Source organism: Hippichthys cyanospilos, chromosome 6 (genome assembly GCF_059441005.1).
Source record: "Hippichthys cyanospilos isolate Australia breed blue-spotted pipefish chromosome 6, RoL_Hcya_1.0, whole genome shotgun sequence".
Classification (NCBI taxonomy): Eukaryota; Metazoa; Chordata; class Actinopteri; order Syngnathiformes; family Syngnathidae; genus Hippichthys; species Hippichthys cyanospilos.
In genome coordinates, this window is record NC_142374.1 from 17994079 (window position 1) to 18010515 (window position 16437).

The window sequence follows — 16437 nt, forward strand, 5'->3', positions numbered from 1 at the left end:
GTCTTCATCCTCCTGCACATGAAGTGACTTCTCTTACATTATCATCAGGAAGCCTTGTTCCCCTCATCCCATATAAAGACGTACAAAAGTCAAATGTTTAGAAGGAGACGAATCAGCGAGTAGACCCTCGCAAAGACATCCAGGCACCCTCGCACGCCTCCTCCCACCCAAAAAAAAGTATTGGATGTCTAAAGGAATCTGCAGGCCCCCCCTCTTCTAAGTACATATTTGTGAGGGCACAGGGAGGCAGAGCCTGCACTCCAGCTCCACGTTCACTGAGGCACACACGGCCCCAGCTCCTGCTCTCGCCTCCTGTTTAACTTTTTCACTTTTTCTTTGCCGGAGTCTTTCCGTGTTGGCAATAAGCAGCCATGGACGCCATCAAGAAGAAGATGCAGATGCTCAAGCTCGACAAGGAGAACGCCTTGGACAGAGCTGAGCAGGCCGAGTCAGACAAGAAGGCGGCGGAGGACAGAAGCAAGCAGGTTGGCCCTCGTTTTTACTCCTTCAAGAGAGATAGATGATAGATAGCTAGATGTATAGATAGATGTAAAGATAGATAGATAGATAGATAAATAGATAGATATGCATGAATATCTTGTTTGTCATGTTTAATTGACTTGTCTTTGATATGCATGTGTAGTTAGAGGATGAAATGAGAGAGTTGGAAAAGAAAATGCGTGTTACTGAGGACGAGCGAGATAAAGTGTTTGAGGAGTTCCAAACTGCCGAGGAGAAGCTGTTGAGCGCCGAGGAGGTCGCCGCCAAGGTATCCGTTCCTCACCTTAAACCTCCTTAACCTTGCTCTCTTTCTTTCTCCTGTCCTGTCCTCTCCTGTTCTCTGTGTGTCTTTTGTGTCTGTCTGTGTATATGTGTGGCACTCCCTGGTCCCCCCCCCCCCCCCCCCCCCCCCCCAAATTAAAATGGGCCTCAGCTTGAGGATGACTTGGTAGCTCTGCAGAAGAAGCTCAAGGGAACAGAGGATGAGCTGGACAAGTACTCTGAGGCTCTTAAAGATGCCCAGGAGAAGCTTGAGCTGGCAGAGAAGAAAGCCACCGACGTAAGTAAAGCTGAGGAATCCACCAGGGCACCATCCCAAATCCCATTCACTTTTTTCATCTTCCTCTTATCACTGCACCTTCATTGTCATTTCACGCTCGTGTTGGGATGTGGAACACTTCCACAGCCCAAAAGTGTACATATTCATGCGTCTCATCTAGAATATTTTTTTTTCCCTGATAAGTCAAAAACATAACCTTGGAGACCAATATTTGAATTATATGTGTTACAATAAAGTAGCTAATGATGTAGATGAATGTTCTGTACAAGCAAAGCAGTGAAACTTCAATAACTTGAGCTGGGAAGAACCAATTTTTTGATTCATGGCTTAACGTTTAAAAAAAAACAAACAAACAATTGGGAAGCACTACTCTATATTTTGCTCCATGCGCAATCATTTACAAGTCAGCCCAAAGAAAGTCACAGTTCAGTGTACGTGACATCCACACCGCATCTATTTTCAAGACGGACACATGATAGCAGTCATATTACATTTTGAACACTAATCCCTGTCGTTTTATATGTCGCTGCCTGCTGAGGGATTTTTTTTCCGAAGTGAAAATCAAGTCAGTCTTCCCACGAGCGAAGGGAGCCAGCAGAAGGGATATATATAGCTGACTTCTTTATATGGTCAACATTGAGCTGCAGGCTGCTTGCTTAGCAAAGGGGGGAAAAAAAGACTTCCTCACAATGTGCCAGCAGACACAATTTGGCCAAATATAGCCAGAGGTGGGAGAGATGTCGATTGAAAGAAATGACAACTTTGTGGATACATGGTATATATTTTGTGGTGATTGTTATACTAACACTGTATGGCAGCCTTGTAGTTGGGCGTGCAAAGGTTGCGGTCCACTGAAGAATGAAACAGTTCGTTTTTATTTATATGTACATATTTATTGTATGAAATAGACACAAAAACAAAAAGAAATTTAACAACTTTAAAATTCTTTGATTTTTTTTTCATAAAAAGGTGAATCTGCAGGTGCAGAATCGCGAAAACCTGTCGGTTGTATTCATCTATCAATGGCATAAATATTTAATTCGTTTTCTTGGCAGTTAACTTTTTCGAGAATTTAAATCATTAACTGTCAAATCTATTGAAAGTAATAAATACTTGTTTGGAGTTTTTTTTTTTTTAAAAAACCTGCGTTAATTTCAAGAGGAGCAAAAAATTATAGGCATCTTCTCCAGGTATTCTTTTTAATCTTTAAGGTGTATTTTGTCCGTTTTTAAAGGCTTTTTTAGTGCACCAATTTGAAGCACCGTGTGTATTGTTCACAATTGACCAAAAGAGGGCGCTAAAAGACAGGTAAACGCTTAGGGACGTTTCGAGCTCATTATGAAAGGGCGTGTAAACCATTAAAAGGCCATTCTTATCCATTTTATTTTTCGCATTCGGTTGTTTTCATGGGCCCTGTGACATTATTTAGCTGATAATAATTTACAAAAGTACAATAATTTTGCGGTTATTTCATTGGACAGTCAGTATAATGACGTAACGTCATTTGGTAAATTTGAGCAACAGTGCGATAGGGCAAGACGTGTTATCCGTCAGATACAAAGGGGAGCGATACTGACCAGTATTGCAATTTTTTTTTTTTTTTAACTTTTACTCAAATAACTTTGAATTCGTCACGAAACTGCTGTTTTTGAATGAATTTTGTGACATAATCGTGCTTGTACCTTGTTTCTTATGGATTATTAATTAGTTTAAAGGGAGCACACTCTATGAGCAATGTTTATAATTTCACAGAAATTCAATTGTAGTTACGTTAATTATACGTTTTTACACCATTTACCAACTAAACAAGAAACCTTAGCATTCCAAGTATCAGCATTATGACCAACATTAAAATAGAAATTCCATACATGGTAAATTGAAATTTTACCTAAATTAATGATTGAAAGCCACATTTAGAAAACATCAAATGAAACTTTATTGCATTTGAAAGTTAAATACAACTGAGCTGTGCTTAAATGTACCTGTCTGGATTATAAAATAAATAAGAAAAACTAAAAAAAAACAACAGTTATTCAGCACTGTAACAATTTGGACAATGGCTCTTACAAATGTGTGCATGAAAATACAAATTAATTAAATAAGAACAAGGTTTACAATTTAAACAAGAACAATATTGAAAATATCACAACAAAACTTGTAGGCAAGCGTACAATCTGTTCAAACATTTTTTTCCTATCTACCTTTTTTTCATTTTAATTTATTAAGCACAGTTGTTGTACTTAAATGCTAAGCATAATCGCACAATATACTTGAATGTATTCTTGCAGTAGTATCTTAAACATTTCATATTGAAACATTTCATATTTAATGTAATGTTTGTGTGCAAATAGTTTTAATTTAAGATTCAAGAGTTTTATTGTCATATGCTTAATCATATGACAAAATGTAATTATTTTTCTGTTCACTTCCCCGAGCAGACTACATTCCATAATCGGGCAAATAATAAACTAGGCAATAAAACAAAAATAATACAGTAATAAGGAGTAATAAGGGCAGTCATTAACCACTAGTAAATAAATAGACTTACATTCTGAGTATATTATGGAGCAGATGGAGTGGAAGAAACTTTAATCACTAAGTAGTCTTTTCCATCTATATTTGAGTGCAGTGTTAATAATACTGTTACAATATCTTGTAGTTGGTTGGAGAGAAGTATTTAAGTAGGGTAAGAGTCCACCTCACGATGCCGCTATTGTTATATCAGCTCCAATCTCCGTATCGAAGTCAATCGGTATCGACCTAAGGGTATCGACATTGGGATCGAGCCCCTCATTCACATGCCGCTTGGCAGTCTGCCAGCCAGTACTCGAGCTTGTACGCGTTGCTTTCTCCGTGAGAGAATCGCGAAGAATGGCAGGACCCACGTCGGTGGAAGCTGTCAAACGAAAAATTCGCACTTTGCAAGAGCGGGCGGGCTTCGCGGACGACAAAGCCCAAAGATTACACCGCGAGTTGCACGAGCAGCGTCAAGCCAGGGAGGAAGTAAGACATCGCATCCACGAGCCTCGGTTTGGGAGCGTGTAGTTTATGTAGGTCGCTCGGATGCTGCGCGCACAGTACGCAACTTGACCTGCTCCGTTTTGATTCGATGCCCAACTCGTGGCCGCGAACGCCGTTGATGGGGACACGTCGCGCTTTAACAACAGCCCGCTCTCTGAATTAATAAGTTGAGAATTTCAGACAAGCAGGAAGCTCAAAGCAAAAACCGCACTGCAAGTGGCATGCTGTTTGACGTTGCCCATATAAGGTCAACGCACGGCAAACGATTGATTTTTCCGCATTTAATTAGAAGGAGAGCAAATCCCCGGGATGGACAGGGGCTTATAGTGTCTGAGGCCAGACCAGGCTCAGTCTGATATAGCTTGATCTTCTTTGTCTGTTGATTCGTTCCCAGCTTAACAGCTCACTCTGACTTCCTGGTTGTGCCTTACTTCAACTCTTCATCAACTCGACAACTTGAGTTTTGAACCAAGTCCAACCTACCCGTTCATGCAAATCTTTTGATTTTTGCAGGAAATAGGGACTAAAATTGCCTTTTGGACAGCAGTGATGCACTGAACCGATTTTTTTAACAACTTTTCTCGATTTCAGTTGCTAGTAAAGGGGAAGTCAAGTCAAAAATGTGTTTTACATTTTGTTCTGTGAACCCCAATTGGTCTAAAAATAGCATTCTGCGTAATATTATGTATGTTGTATGTGAATTAGGAAAAAAAAAATAAAAATCCACCCTTTTTTATTCAATTCAGGGGGTTGCCATTTTTCCATTTGATGTCGACCGAAAATGACATCACAGTTTCTGAGCGCTCCTATCGCCAATCAGCTTGTAAATGTCACATGATCAAACCTTTAAAACGTATGAGCCGCGATTGGTCATTACCTGAGCCGAGCATATCTAATTTCATTTTTGGTCAAATGCAATTTACGAAATGGCCGCCCACTGAGATGGATAAGATCTGGTGGATTTTGCTGCTCATTTGAAATTCCTCAATTGAAATATTCATCAGAATATTGCCATGTTTAGACTGAATGACATGGACTTGCCCCCCAAATCGTCAATTGCTATTCACTCACCATTTCACCACCGAATCGATTCGAATGAGTACATTTCCTGAAAAATACTAACAATAAAATTTACTTTATCTACACCCTATTTTGTCCAAAGCCATCAAATTCATTTTTGGGGAAACATTTGCAGTATACCAACACCAATACGCTAACGTAGTCACGTCAACCTCTGGAAAGGTTTTCATTTTTATTTAAAATCAATTTTTTAGGACCCCTCACCATACTCTGGCCAACAGAAGCACACAGCGAGGTTTATCCACTGTTAATAAACTTTTAAATCCATTGAGATTTCTCTTATCAAGCTAGCTAACTCACGCTAAGCTAACAGACGACATACTTGCTAGGATGCATTTGATTCGAATGAGAAAATCCTGATTTGGCTACTTTTGGTTACATTTTTCTTGGGTATTCTGGTTCACCAAAATTTGGGTGACACTACCATACACAATGTGCACCACAATAAAGAAATGACACAAAAAAATGTATGATGAATAATTTGGGCTATACTGTAATGGTGTACTTAGTGTGATGAACATCTTAGCTGTCAAAAAGCAGAAGTATGCTCTCGAAGGAAGTCTTGCGGGTTGCACAAACAAACCAACTGCTTGAATAAGCAATCATCCCTGTAGTACTTTGGGCTGACATGTAAGACTCGGTTGGTATGTAATGTTATGTTTGTGTTTAAAAAAAAAAAAAAAACAGAGTTGTTTTCTTCTTTTCTTAGGCTGAGAGCGATGTGGCCTCCCTCAACAGACGCATCCAGCTGGTTGAGGAGGAGTTGGACCGTGCTCAGGAGCGTCTGGCCACAGCTCTGACCAAGCTGGAGGAGGCCGAGAAGGCTGCCGATGAGAGCGAGAGGTGCGTTCCCGTTCGGGTTCTGCCCTCCGTGATTTTCTTTACGTGTGGCTGCATCTCCTCACGTCCTTTTGTCCTCACAGAGGCATGAAGGTCATTGAGAACAGGGCCATGAAGGATGAGGAGAAGATGGAGATCCAGGAGATCCAGCTCAAGGAAGCCAAACACATCGCTGAGGAGGCTGACCGCAAATACGAGGAGGCGAGTTTGTCACAACTTTCCGAAAATAAACGCCAAATCGGAATGCAGCAATTAGAAGTTGACAGTCATCTGTATGCCAGCGTAGTTTTGAAGTCGTTTTATGTGCGGTGCAGGTAATATGATGACTTGTTGAATTATTATATTTCTCTATAGAGAAGACATAGTGTAATTTGCGTACATTTTTTACAGGGAGTTTAAATACTTAATAATTAAATAAAACTGAAAAATAAAATTATTGTAAATGAGATATAACCATCACTTTTTTAAAAATAAAATGGCATTTCACTAAAACTTCATTTCATATTTATACAACTAACAAAATCTAATTGTGATAATAGTAATCATAATCTAATAATGAAAATATCCGTTTTCAGTTAATTTTGTACGTGAGCTTTCAATGTTTATTTTAAACGTACTTGTCAAACATTTTGCAAATCATAGTTTACTTATATATATATATATATATATATATATATATATATATATATATATATATATATATATATATAATATAAATATAAATATAAATATAAATATATAAATATATATAAATTGACTTTTTTTTATCTTGCGCTTGACACCACATATATTTAAAAAAAAATCAAAACTGTTACGAAGATGATAAATGAAGCTAAATGGAAAAAAAAAAATTGAAAAAAAACCAAGCTAAAACTATTTCTAAAACTTAAGCCAAATTGAAACTAACTTAAAACTAACAAAAGCAAACAAACCCACTCTGAAAACACTCAAGCTAATTGTACCGGTATTTTCAAAATTAACGTCAAGACAAAAGTAATGATTAGGTATGAAACAAGTCCTTAAGTAATATGAGAACATCAGTTAAAAAAAATGCTCGAGGCATTCTTTTCTCTTGCCATAGCTACTTGCTTATTAGTATACATGTCAACAAAATCTAAATTTCAGCAACAATTTAACTACTCTCCGCATGAAAGTAAAATAAAAGGAAAATAAACCTAATTTACCAAATATTAAACTTACACACACTGTAGGATTTCCTCGAGCACTCCATATAGGCTGGCGTGATAGACATAAAACGACCGTGCACACTTTGAGGCCTGACAAAGTGTCCGTTCCTCCTGATCACATTTTAACAAAAGTTACAGATTCAAATATGCAGTTTTTCTGAAAAAAATTATAGCGAGAGAATTTTCCTTAACTAGAAGAACATAGCTCTTCTGTTTTAGCACAGTTTAAATTTAAGTAAAATGTGCTAATGATCAAAAAGTGGATCATTCATAATTAAGTGGAAATGTCTTAATTGATATTCTGTTTTTTAATTGTTTTTCACCAAGGATTTTTTTTTTAATTTTCATCCGAATACTCAATATTGATTTCACATTTTATATAGGATATCCCAATACTAAAACACTTGACAGCTGCAGATCTACTTCCTGCAACAAAAAATCCCAAACGATCATAAACCTCACTTGTATGCTGTTTCAATATAATAAATAGACGTAATTAACTTAGTTCCTTCGATCCGGCTTCTTTTCTAACCCAGTTTGTTGCCGCGTTTGAGTAAGCTTATTATCGTATCAAGAAACTGCGAATGTGACAATCGACTCAATAAATGTATATTTCAAATCACATTTTAGCAGCCCTGCCGCTTTTGTAACAAGTTGATGTGCTACACCTAAAGGTGGCTCGTAAGCTCGTCATCATTGAGAGTGACCTGGAGCGTACAGAAGAGCGTGCTGAGCTGTCAGAAAGGTAAAATGCACAAAATTCACGCCCACGTCACCCACCCACCGTCCCTGCGGCACCGCATGCTAGCTATTCACCTTGCATGCCGAAAAAGAAAGATTTTTCGAATTCAATCTGGTCTGTTTGAAGATGACGCTTTGTGTTTTTGGTTTTTGGTTTTTGTGCCGACCGTTTTCATTTTGCTCCCCCCGGCTCGAATGGCTGCGGCTTGCAAACGATTATTACTCACAGTTACAGGCGAAGGATGGACGAAGAGCTAAGACTTGCGGAGCAAAGCATGAAATCACTAAACTCTTCAGTCAGACAGGTACCAGAGACAAAGCTAACACACATGTGCTTTTTTTTTGTAAGAATGCTCATGCCATCATTCAATGGAACGAATGAAGCCTCCGCTTTGCTTGCTTGGCTCACGCTTCTCCTTTTTATGCTCTTTTATATTGTGCATTACAGTGAAACATAAATGAAATAAGTAAAATGAAAAATAGTCATTGAAGTGACCACATTTGGAGTGTAAGTGAATTTTGGTTGATGTGTATCTGCTCACATAAAAAATTGTGTTTAGTTGGTATAGAAATTCACTTGAACTCCAAATTTGGACACTTAATCATTTCATGCTTATCTGGGAATCTTTTCATGACTCTACTGTAGAGACACATTTTCCACCAAGCAGAGCAATACCGTCTGACGCCATCCGTCACATATAAACCGAAGAATTAGATCAATTCTAAAAGAAATAGTAATGTACGAGAATGCGGTTTTTAAAGTCAAATTTAGGTGAATTTGATTTTTTTTCTCGCTAATTTATACAGCTGGTGACCCCACACGTGTGGGTGTTATTTTTACGTGTCAAAAAATTGGCTGGCTAACTTTCATGATTGAATTCTAATGGTTGATTAAACTTGCCATTTTTGGGATCTCCTGAAAATTTAGTATTTTGGAGAGATGAAGATTTCACTGGACGTTAACATGTAACCTGTATATTTTATTTAATTCCAGTACTATCTAGTTAAGTTCAGTGCTTAAGAAGTGCAGTCCATGTGTTTTTGCATCATTGTTTCATCCAATGTTGAAGTGATAAAGCCATAGATTTGTGTGCATTGTTGTTTTTTGACTCATCTTTACACCATACTCGTTTGGTAGAATTTTCTCAAGTTGTCTTAATAAACGCCAAAAATACTACAAGTCAAAGTGTTTAGTTAGATGACAAGTCTAATTGAAATAGAACGTTTTCATATTAATTTATGGTTCATTTTCATTTCAGTTTTACTATAAGCCTCAATAGACTCAGCCTGTACATTTGTGTCCACGTGAGTGGACCTTTGTTTTTGGTTTCTTCTTTTGACTCATTCAAGCTATCCTACTAAGTCCTAGTGTGCTCAATAGAGGACATCTTGTAACTTCCCACGTCTCCTATGTTTGGTTGCAATATGTATTGTCTTGATAAGAGAAAATAGACACAAGTGTGGGAACAGATTAATAGGCTGGGCGTACGGAGGATATTAAAACAAATAATTAATATGTAATAATTCTGATATTGTTTATTGGAATAAAGATTGGTTGAACAAATTAATTAACAATAAAGGACCTTGAAAAAATAATCAAACATTAAATCGCAATGGCAATATGAAAAAAATGCAATTCGACAAGTTTTCAAAGTTTCAGCCCTACGTTTTGGTCTGCATGTGGGTAGTAAGGAAAGTGGGCGGAGTCAAACAAACCAAAGTAGGTCAAATGGTCGAATAGGAATTGTCACCTCAATGTGACTTTGCAAACAAAATAAAAAATAGACCAGACAAACTTGCCCTTTGTCTGAACTGCTTGGTGGAAGTGCGACTTAACACCGTGCCAACGAATGACTTATGTTATAAAACAACATCAACTCTCCAATCTAATCTGCTACTATTTGATCATGCAATCCACTCCACATTCCCGTTCTCTTGCATTGACTCGGGGTTCCCTACTGATTTAATCCCCGTCGTTCTTATTGATCTTGTTTCCTCTCTCTCCCCCACTCTGCCCTTTTGTTTCTTTCCCGTCACCTGTTTGACGTCTGGTTCTGTCCGTCGTGGCTTGGTTCCTCTCCGTCCCCTCTCTTTGCACCTTATGTCAAACAAACCAGCAAATGCGCTGAGCTGGAGGAAGAGTTGAAAACTGTGACCAACAACCTGAAGTCACTGGAGGCCCAGGCTGAGAAGGTAAGTGGCCCGTACGGGCCCACTGCATGCTGACGAGATCGTCCCGATCTCCTCCACGGGGAACCAGAAGAACTTGGGAAGTGCATGGTTGTTGTCTTTCAGGACACTTTCCGTTGTCCTGTGCTAGATTTGATGATTTACATTAATTAAATTAATGACACTGCTCAACAGGTTTTTTACTGTTTTTTGTTTTTGTTTTATTAATCAGATGCAAGTACACATTTATAGATTTTTTTTCTTTGACTTTTTCCGACTCTGCTTTCAGGTTTTCATCTTAATAATAATAATACAATAACAAATTATATGTAATGTTATAAAAATACTTTTGCAATACAGATACCTGCCCTATTTTAAGGTATCAAGGTTGAGTAAATACTACCGATACCAGACACTGATACTAAACAACAACAAAAAAAGAAAAAAATCCTCTTTAGCAATAGTTAGCACTATATTGCAGCAGTTTGACAAATCTGTGATCTCTGTCTATCAGACAGGCAATATCAATATCATCGGAAGTGAAAAGATTACAGTTTATAAGGACACCCCAAATCAAAAGTTCCAAAGGTATAAATACTCAGTATCGTGAGTATGTAAAGAATGAATACCTGTGCCAATTTTTATCCGGCATTCCTTGTATACAGTATTTAGTATTCACAAATTAACATTCAATGCCATTGACTGGGCTGGTAGACAATTCAACGTACACAAGGTAAAATCTGTATTGTAAAAATAAAATGAAATGTTAATATGACAACATGATACCTCAAATTGTCATAGAAAATTTAGTAAGGACATTTTATTTTTTAAATGAGCGTGCAAAAAGTTGTTGAGGCACACATAAAGTCATCTCTGATTAAAATTTGACCATTGTTATTGGTGAGCCGACTCCTTTATAGTTTATTTGACATCTCTTGTTATTTTTCGACCCGCAGTACTCACAGAAGGAGGACAAATACGAGGAGGAGATCAAGATCCTCACCGACAAGCTGAAGGAGGCGAGTTTCACTGCGTTTGCCACCGCCAACATTCATCGTCGCTTTTGTTATGCGCTTATATCTATATTTCCGCTTCGCAGGCTGAGACCCGTGCTGAGTTCGCTGAGAGATCAGTCGCCAAGCTTGAGAAGACCATTGATGACCTGGAGGGTATGTTCCATTTTCACACCCTCGCATCTCCATATTTGATTCATTTGAAATCCATTCACATTTTTTTTATTGTTTCGCTACATAGGAACACATGGAAAATAATCATTAGCAGTTATTTTAATAGTTGATTATTCTGTCATTTTTTTATGTCCAGCTTTTCATTCAAAGGGCAAAACTTGACAAGGCAGAAAACTGCTAGTGACTAGTGAATGAGAAAAACTCACAAGTCAACATTTTTTGAGCGCGTACAGCGAAGGACTTTGCACTCACTTGTACTGCCCTTTCATTCCTGTCATTCTTTGGCGTAACTTTGTTTTCCTCTTTCCTCCCTTTTTTCTGTTTCAATCTCTCCACTTTGAATGGTCTTCACCGCCTTTCCATGTCACCTTTGCCCCCTACTCGCGTCACTGCACCTCACCCTGCACACCTGGCCCACCAATAGATGAGTTGTATTCCCAGAAACTGAAGTACAAGGCCATCAGCGAGGAGCTGGACCACGCCCTCAATGACATGACTTCCATGTAAATGTTTCACCTGCCGTGCCTCTCGTGTTTGCCGGTTATTACGAGTACTCAGGCTGGGCAATTAATCGAAATTTAACCGTAATTTGGCTTCTTGATCGAACAAAACCTATTTTTTTGCAGAACAGTGTGGTGTGTTTGTAAATTTGTGTGTTGTGAAACCACCTTGAATGCACCGTGTGGCAAATGTGCTTCTGCGTTAAGTTGTATATTAACAGCCCAGTTAGCATTTACGCTAAAACTAAACAGACACACTGTATATTGAAATGCAGGGCATACTTTGTTTTAGAAACATTACCAGCTCTAAATTTTGGAGTCAATGTAAAATCCCATTGACAGGCTAACAGAAAATTAGCATCCATTCCTGGTCGTGATATTCCTCCAAATGACAAACGTTGTAGTAACACAAACATACAGGTACAATTACAGTACTTAAAAAAGAAGTAACTTTATTCCACTACTATTTTTATGTAAGTGTATACTTCATTCATGAATAGAAACACTAGCAGGTCAATTATAAACTATTTTTATTGCTATTGTTTTAATATATTATTTGACTTCGTACTAATTCATCCTCAGGTCCTTTTTCAAGTTATATTTCTAGTTTACTTTTGATAGGTGCATACAAACCAGAGGTTAATATATAGTTGAAGAAATACTTGAAGCTAGCAGCGTAGGCCAAAGTCAGAACCCAGGCTAGTGTGGAAATAGCTATGGAAGCTAAAGCCGAGATCCATGCTAGCATAGAAGCTAGCGATGGAGGCAGTGGCCTTGATCCAGGCTGGTGTAAAAAGTAGCAACGTTAAGCCAAACCTAGCCAAACCACGAACCTAAATTTGTCTTTAGGTGACTATTCTAAACCCATGTTAACTTCACAATTATAAAGTAGTTCATTTTGTATCACAATACCAATTAAAGTTTGAAAACACTTTTCAAACCTGATTCATTTCACAGAACTAACACAAGCTTGCGCGTCGTCATCGAATCATCAGTAGTCGTCAATGGCAGTAAATGAGTTCAGGGTGAATTGAATATCAGTCAAAAATAACCATGATTATCATTTTTTACATAATCGCCCAGCCCTAACAAGTAGGAGTCTCCTCAGGTTGCATTGTTATTTCGCACATTGTTTCACTCGTGTGCTTTTAAACAACGTCTTTCATGTGCACGCATTCTTTTGCGACTCGCGGTGAGCTCCTCTTTCACTTTTTTTGTGTGACTGTTGTGTCGGTAAGATTAGCGCGTGTAAAGAGAGCCGGAGTAAGCTAATGCATGCCACGTGAAGTAACATGGACCGGTTTTCTTTGATTCCTACTTGTCGGACCTTTTTTAAGGCATCTTGAGACACGCATGCAAATCAATGGATGGATTCACTCACTATTCCCGAGCCTTTCATCTTTTGATTTATCATCTAATACCTACTACCTCATTAAGCTATTTTTTTCGCCCCATTTCGATGGGATCTATTGCAGTTTGTCGGAGCCGGCCCCCTTCGTTCACTCTACTTCTTCTCTTCCCCCTCACAGATAAATTGTTTACATCTCATCCAAGACGCTTCCTTCCGGCGGAGTGGCATCTGTCTGCTTTCTCCAGCCTTCCCTCCATCTTCCTTTCCCTCTCCATCTGTACTATTCCCGTCCTTGTGTTTGTTCTCATCCTCATGTCAAAGACCATCCCATCTCTTGTACAGAATCCTAAAATCGTTCTGCGTTGTGTAAAAAGAATAAACCTCATCCCTTCCATGTATGCTGTATCTCTTTACTCTGTTCCCTATCTCTATTTATTTCCTTTAGCCTTTATGTGCTGTCTTGAATCTTCTTTCAACATCTCAGCAATCGTTTTCCTTGCTTTCATTGTTTTAGCCGAGTAGAAGGGTAAAAACTTACGAGCTGAATTTAGCGAGACTTTTTGACATCAAGTACTGTGACGGACTCGTACTTTGGGTGTTTTGAGGACATGAGGATTGGGATTGGATTGTGATCAGGAAGACTTTGGTTAAGTAGCGAGACGGTGGAGAACATCTAGTTGGATGAAACAGACTGAGAAGCTTTGTGCACATCTCTGTTGCTAATATTATGACGTGGGCATTGTACGTTATGCAGCGTTTCAATAAATGTACCATCTAAATGCTCTTGAGTGTTTTTGATGAATTTGACGTAAATGAGAGTAGAAAGCCGATGTGAACTTTGCAACGGTCGAGTTTTTAAATAGACACAAGAAACGGGTGACAATTATTCACTTTAGTCAAGTTTGACCTGTTAACATCTAATCTATTATGAGTTACAGCAGATCGGGCAAAAATCTAATCTTGAAATTCCAGGGTTATGCACAGCATTCTTTGGGTTACAATATTACTCAACAATTATCAAAACTTTAAGCACATATAAGTTATTGTGAAAAAAAAACGAATAATGTTTCATTTAAATTTAAAAAGGATGCCAATGTGACATCACGTGCAGTGGGTCAGGTAACGCCCAATCACTTTCCATCTTGCAACATCATATGCCCAAACTTAGAGAAGAGGTGAGCTGTGATTGGTCATTACCTGAGCAACTGTGATGTCATTTTGGGTTGACAGCAAGTGGCAAAATGGCCGCCCCCTCAAGCTTGATAAAAACAGGAAGCTTTTCAAGCATGATTAATTTTCCATAAGCAAAATATTAATCGAAATGCAATGTTGACATTATGTGGAGGTCACATTTTAATTTAAATACAAAGAGGCCGAATTTCGAAAGCAAAAGTGATTTTTTTTTTTTAAATCTGTTGTCTTGTATCTTTTACGAAATGGCCTATAATTGTCAAAAAACAATATTTCCAATTTTTTTATATCCTTATTTTTTATATCCAATATTTCTTTATGAACAGTTTTGCAACATTGTAAGGGATCCTGTTAAGCATGTGTTGAAAAGGGGTATGATCAATATATTTTATTTTATTTCATTTTGTATTAGTTTGTTTTGTTTAGCCAAGTTAGAAAAATAAATATACAAAAATACATGTTTATTGTTTATTGACACTTTGTGTGCAAAGATAACCATTCAAATTCAGGTTAACTCAAAATCCGATCACTTTGTGGAAATCCTGTGCATAAATGTAAATATATTTAATCATGTTTATGTTAATCATGACCAGTGAGACATTGTCAACATCCTGAATATATTTTTTTCCAAAAGGTAGGCTGTCAGGATACAGTTTTTTGTTTTCTTTCCCCCCCATTTGGCCTGTTTTGACCTGCTGTTTGAATATAATTATCAACCAGAATAGCTTTCTACATGTACTTGAATAGGAAATATGTTTTGGATACTAATAATGAACAGAAAATTAGAGCATTTCATATTTTTACCATTGTGATTTATCCTTGTGTATAACAATGCTGACCCAGCATGGTTTCTCACAAAACTAGTGATTTTTTTTTTTTTTTTTTGGTGCTGTGAAGAACAGGTTTAACATGTAACAAGCTTGATTATTAACACAGCCCAGACAGACTGACTCTCATAATCATTTGTGTTCGACTAATACTCGCATTTTCAATTTCTCAATAGAAAAACTTGCCCATGCTAAAGAGGAGAACCTCGACATGCACCAGATGTTGGACCAGACTCTAATGGAACTGAATAATTTGTGAAAGCACAGTCTAACCCTGACATGCACTGTGGTTTGGCTTTTTTGTACTTGCACCTTTGCTACCCTATAACCCTTTACCTTGCCCGCGGTGCAGCGCAAACAGCCAAATGCTATTTTTATTGCACCATCCTGCCTTCAGTGGAACTCAACCAAGGAGCCAAGGGAAGTCAAACTTAACCATTCCCTCCGATGAAGCCCAAAGTCAGAAGCATGTTTGCTTTTCCAAGTCAGTTTTTATACTGTAAGTGTATTTTCCTTGAGTGGAATTACAGGTGACTTTGGTTACAAAGATTATTTTTTACATCTGCATTGATAGTTACATTTTATTCCACATTTTATTTGCACATACCAAAGACAAATTGGAGAAATTTAGCACTTAAACCTCACAATAATGCCTTTTTTTGCATCCTGAACTTAAGACTGTCAATGCACTCCTTTTTATGAAATTTCAGTATATAGACTGGTGCTAGTTTATTCATATTTAGGCTGTATTGGTTTGAAACAGCCACAGTCCTAAATTTTTTCATTTTGTCTGTGGTTTCAGACATTTGGTTGTGCATTTTTTAGCAGTTTGATGTAGATGTTTCAAATGTTTATCAGATTTGAAATGTTTAAAATCTAAAATAAATTAAAGCACGTTTTGAAAGCTTTGTATTTGTATTATTTGTTTCTCGGCATCTTCTCTACTGTATGTTAGTTTTCATCATTCTAGTGGTAATCGTTTTCTGGGGCAGCAGTAGTTTGTGAAAATAAATGCTGTCCTACACTAATGAGTATTAGAATAAAGGGGTGGACACCAGCATATTCATGTTTATTATTATTTTTATTACATACAGTGATTGTAGTCTGCTGTTATTGAATCATCTTTGTACTCTATAATTTATTTATTTATTTAATTTTATTCAGCTAACAATTAGCCATCCAATGTTAACGTGCTTATGGAGTGTTTTGTGAGAGTGTTGCTGTGCTGAACCACATTTGCATGGCCGAGGAAAAGGTCGCTCGATGTTCTCAGGATCGGTATT

The 16437-nt window shown here is 37.7% G+C and overlaps 1 protein-coding gene across 8 annotated transcripts; it reads left to right on the forward strand.

Moving 5' to 3' along the window:
* Window positions 1-221: 221 nt before the first annotated feature.
* On the forward strand, window positions 222-16062 carry tpm1 (tropomyosin 1 (alpha)). Of its 8 annotated transcripts, none has more exons than XM_088416247.1 (10): window positions 222-485; window positions 935-1060; window positions 5871-6004; window positions 6085-6202; window positions 7863-7933; window positions 10047-10122; window positions 11055-11117; window positions 11198-11267; window positions 11710-11788; window positions 13315-13530. In XM_088416247.1, exons 1-10 carry the CDS (start codon window positions 372-374, stop codon window positions 13316-13318), a joined length of 855 nt encoding a protein of 284 aa, XP_088272373.1. In that variant the 5' UTR covers window positions 222-371; the 3' UTR covers window positions 13319-13530. The 8 variants fall into 8 exon arrangements, with proteins under 8 accessions (XP_088272373.1, XP_088272374.1, XP_088272375.1 ...); XM_088416245.1 differs by lacking the exon at window positions 935-1060 and adding an exon at window positions 644-769 and having other exon boundaries at window positions 228-485; XM_088416248.1 differs by lacking the exon at window positions 13315-13530 and having other exon boundaries at window positions 11710-11792.
* The last annotated feature ends 375 nt before the right edge of the window (window positions 16063-16437 follow it).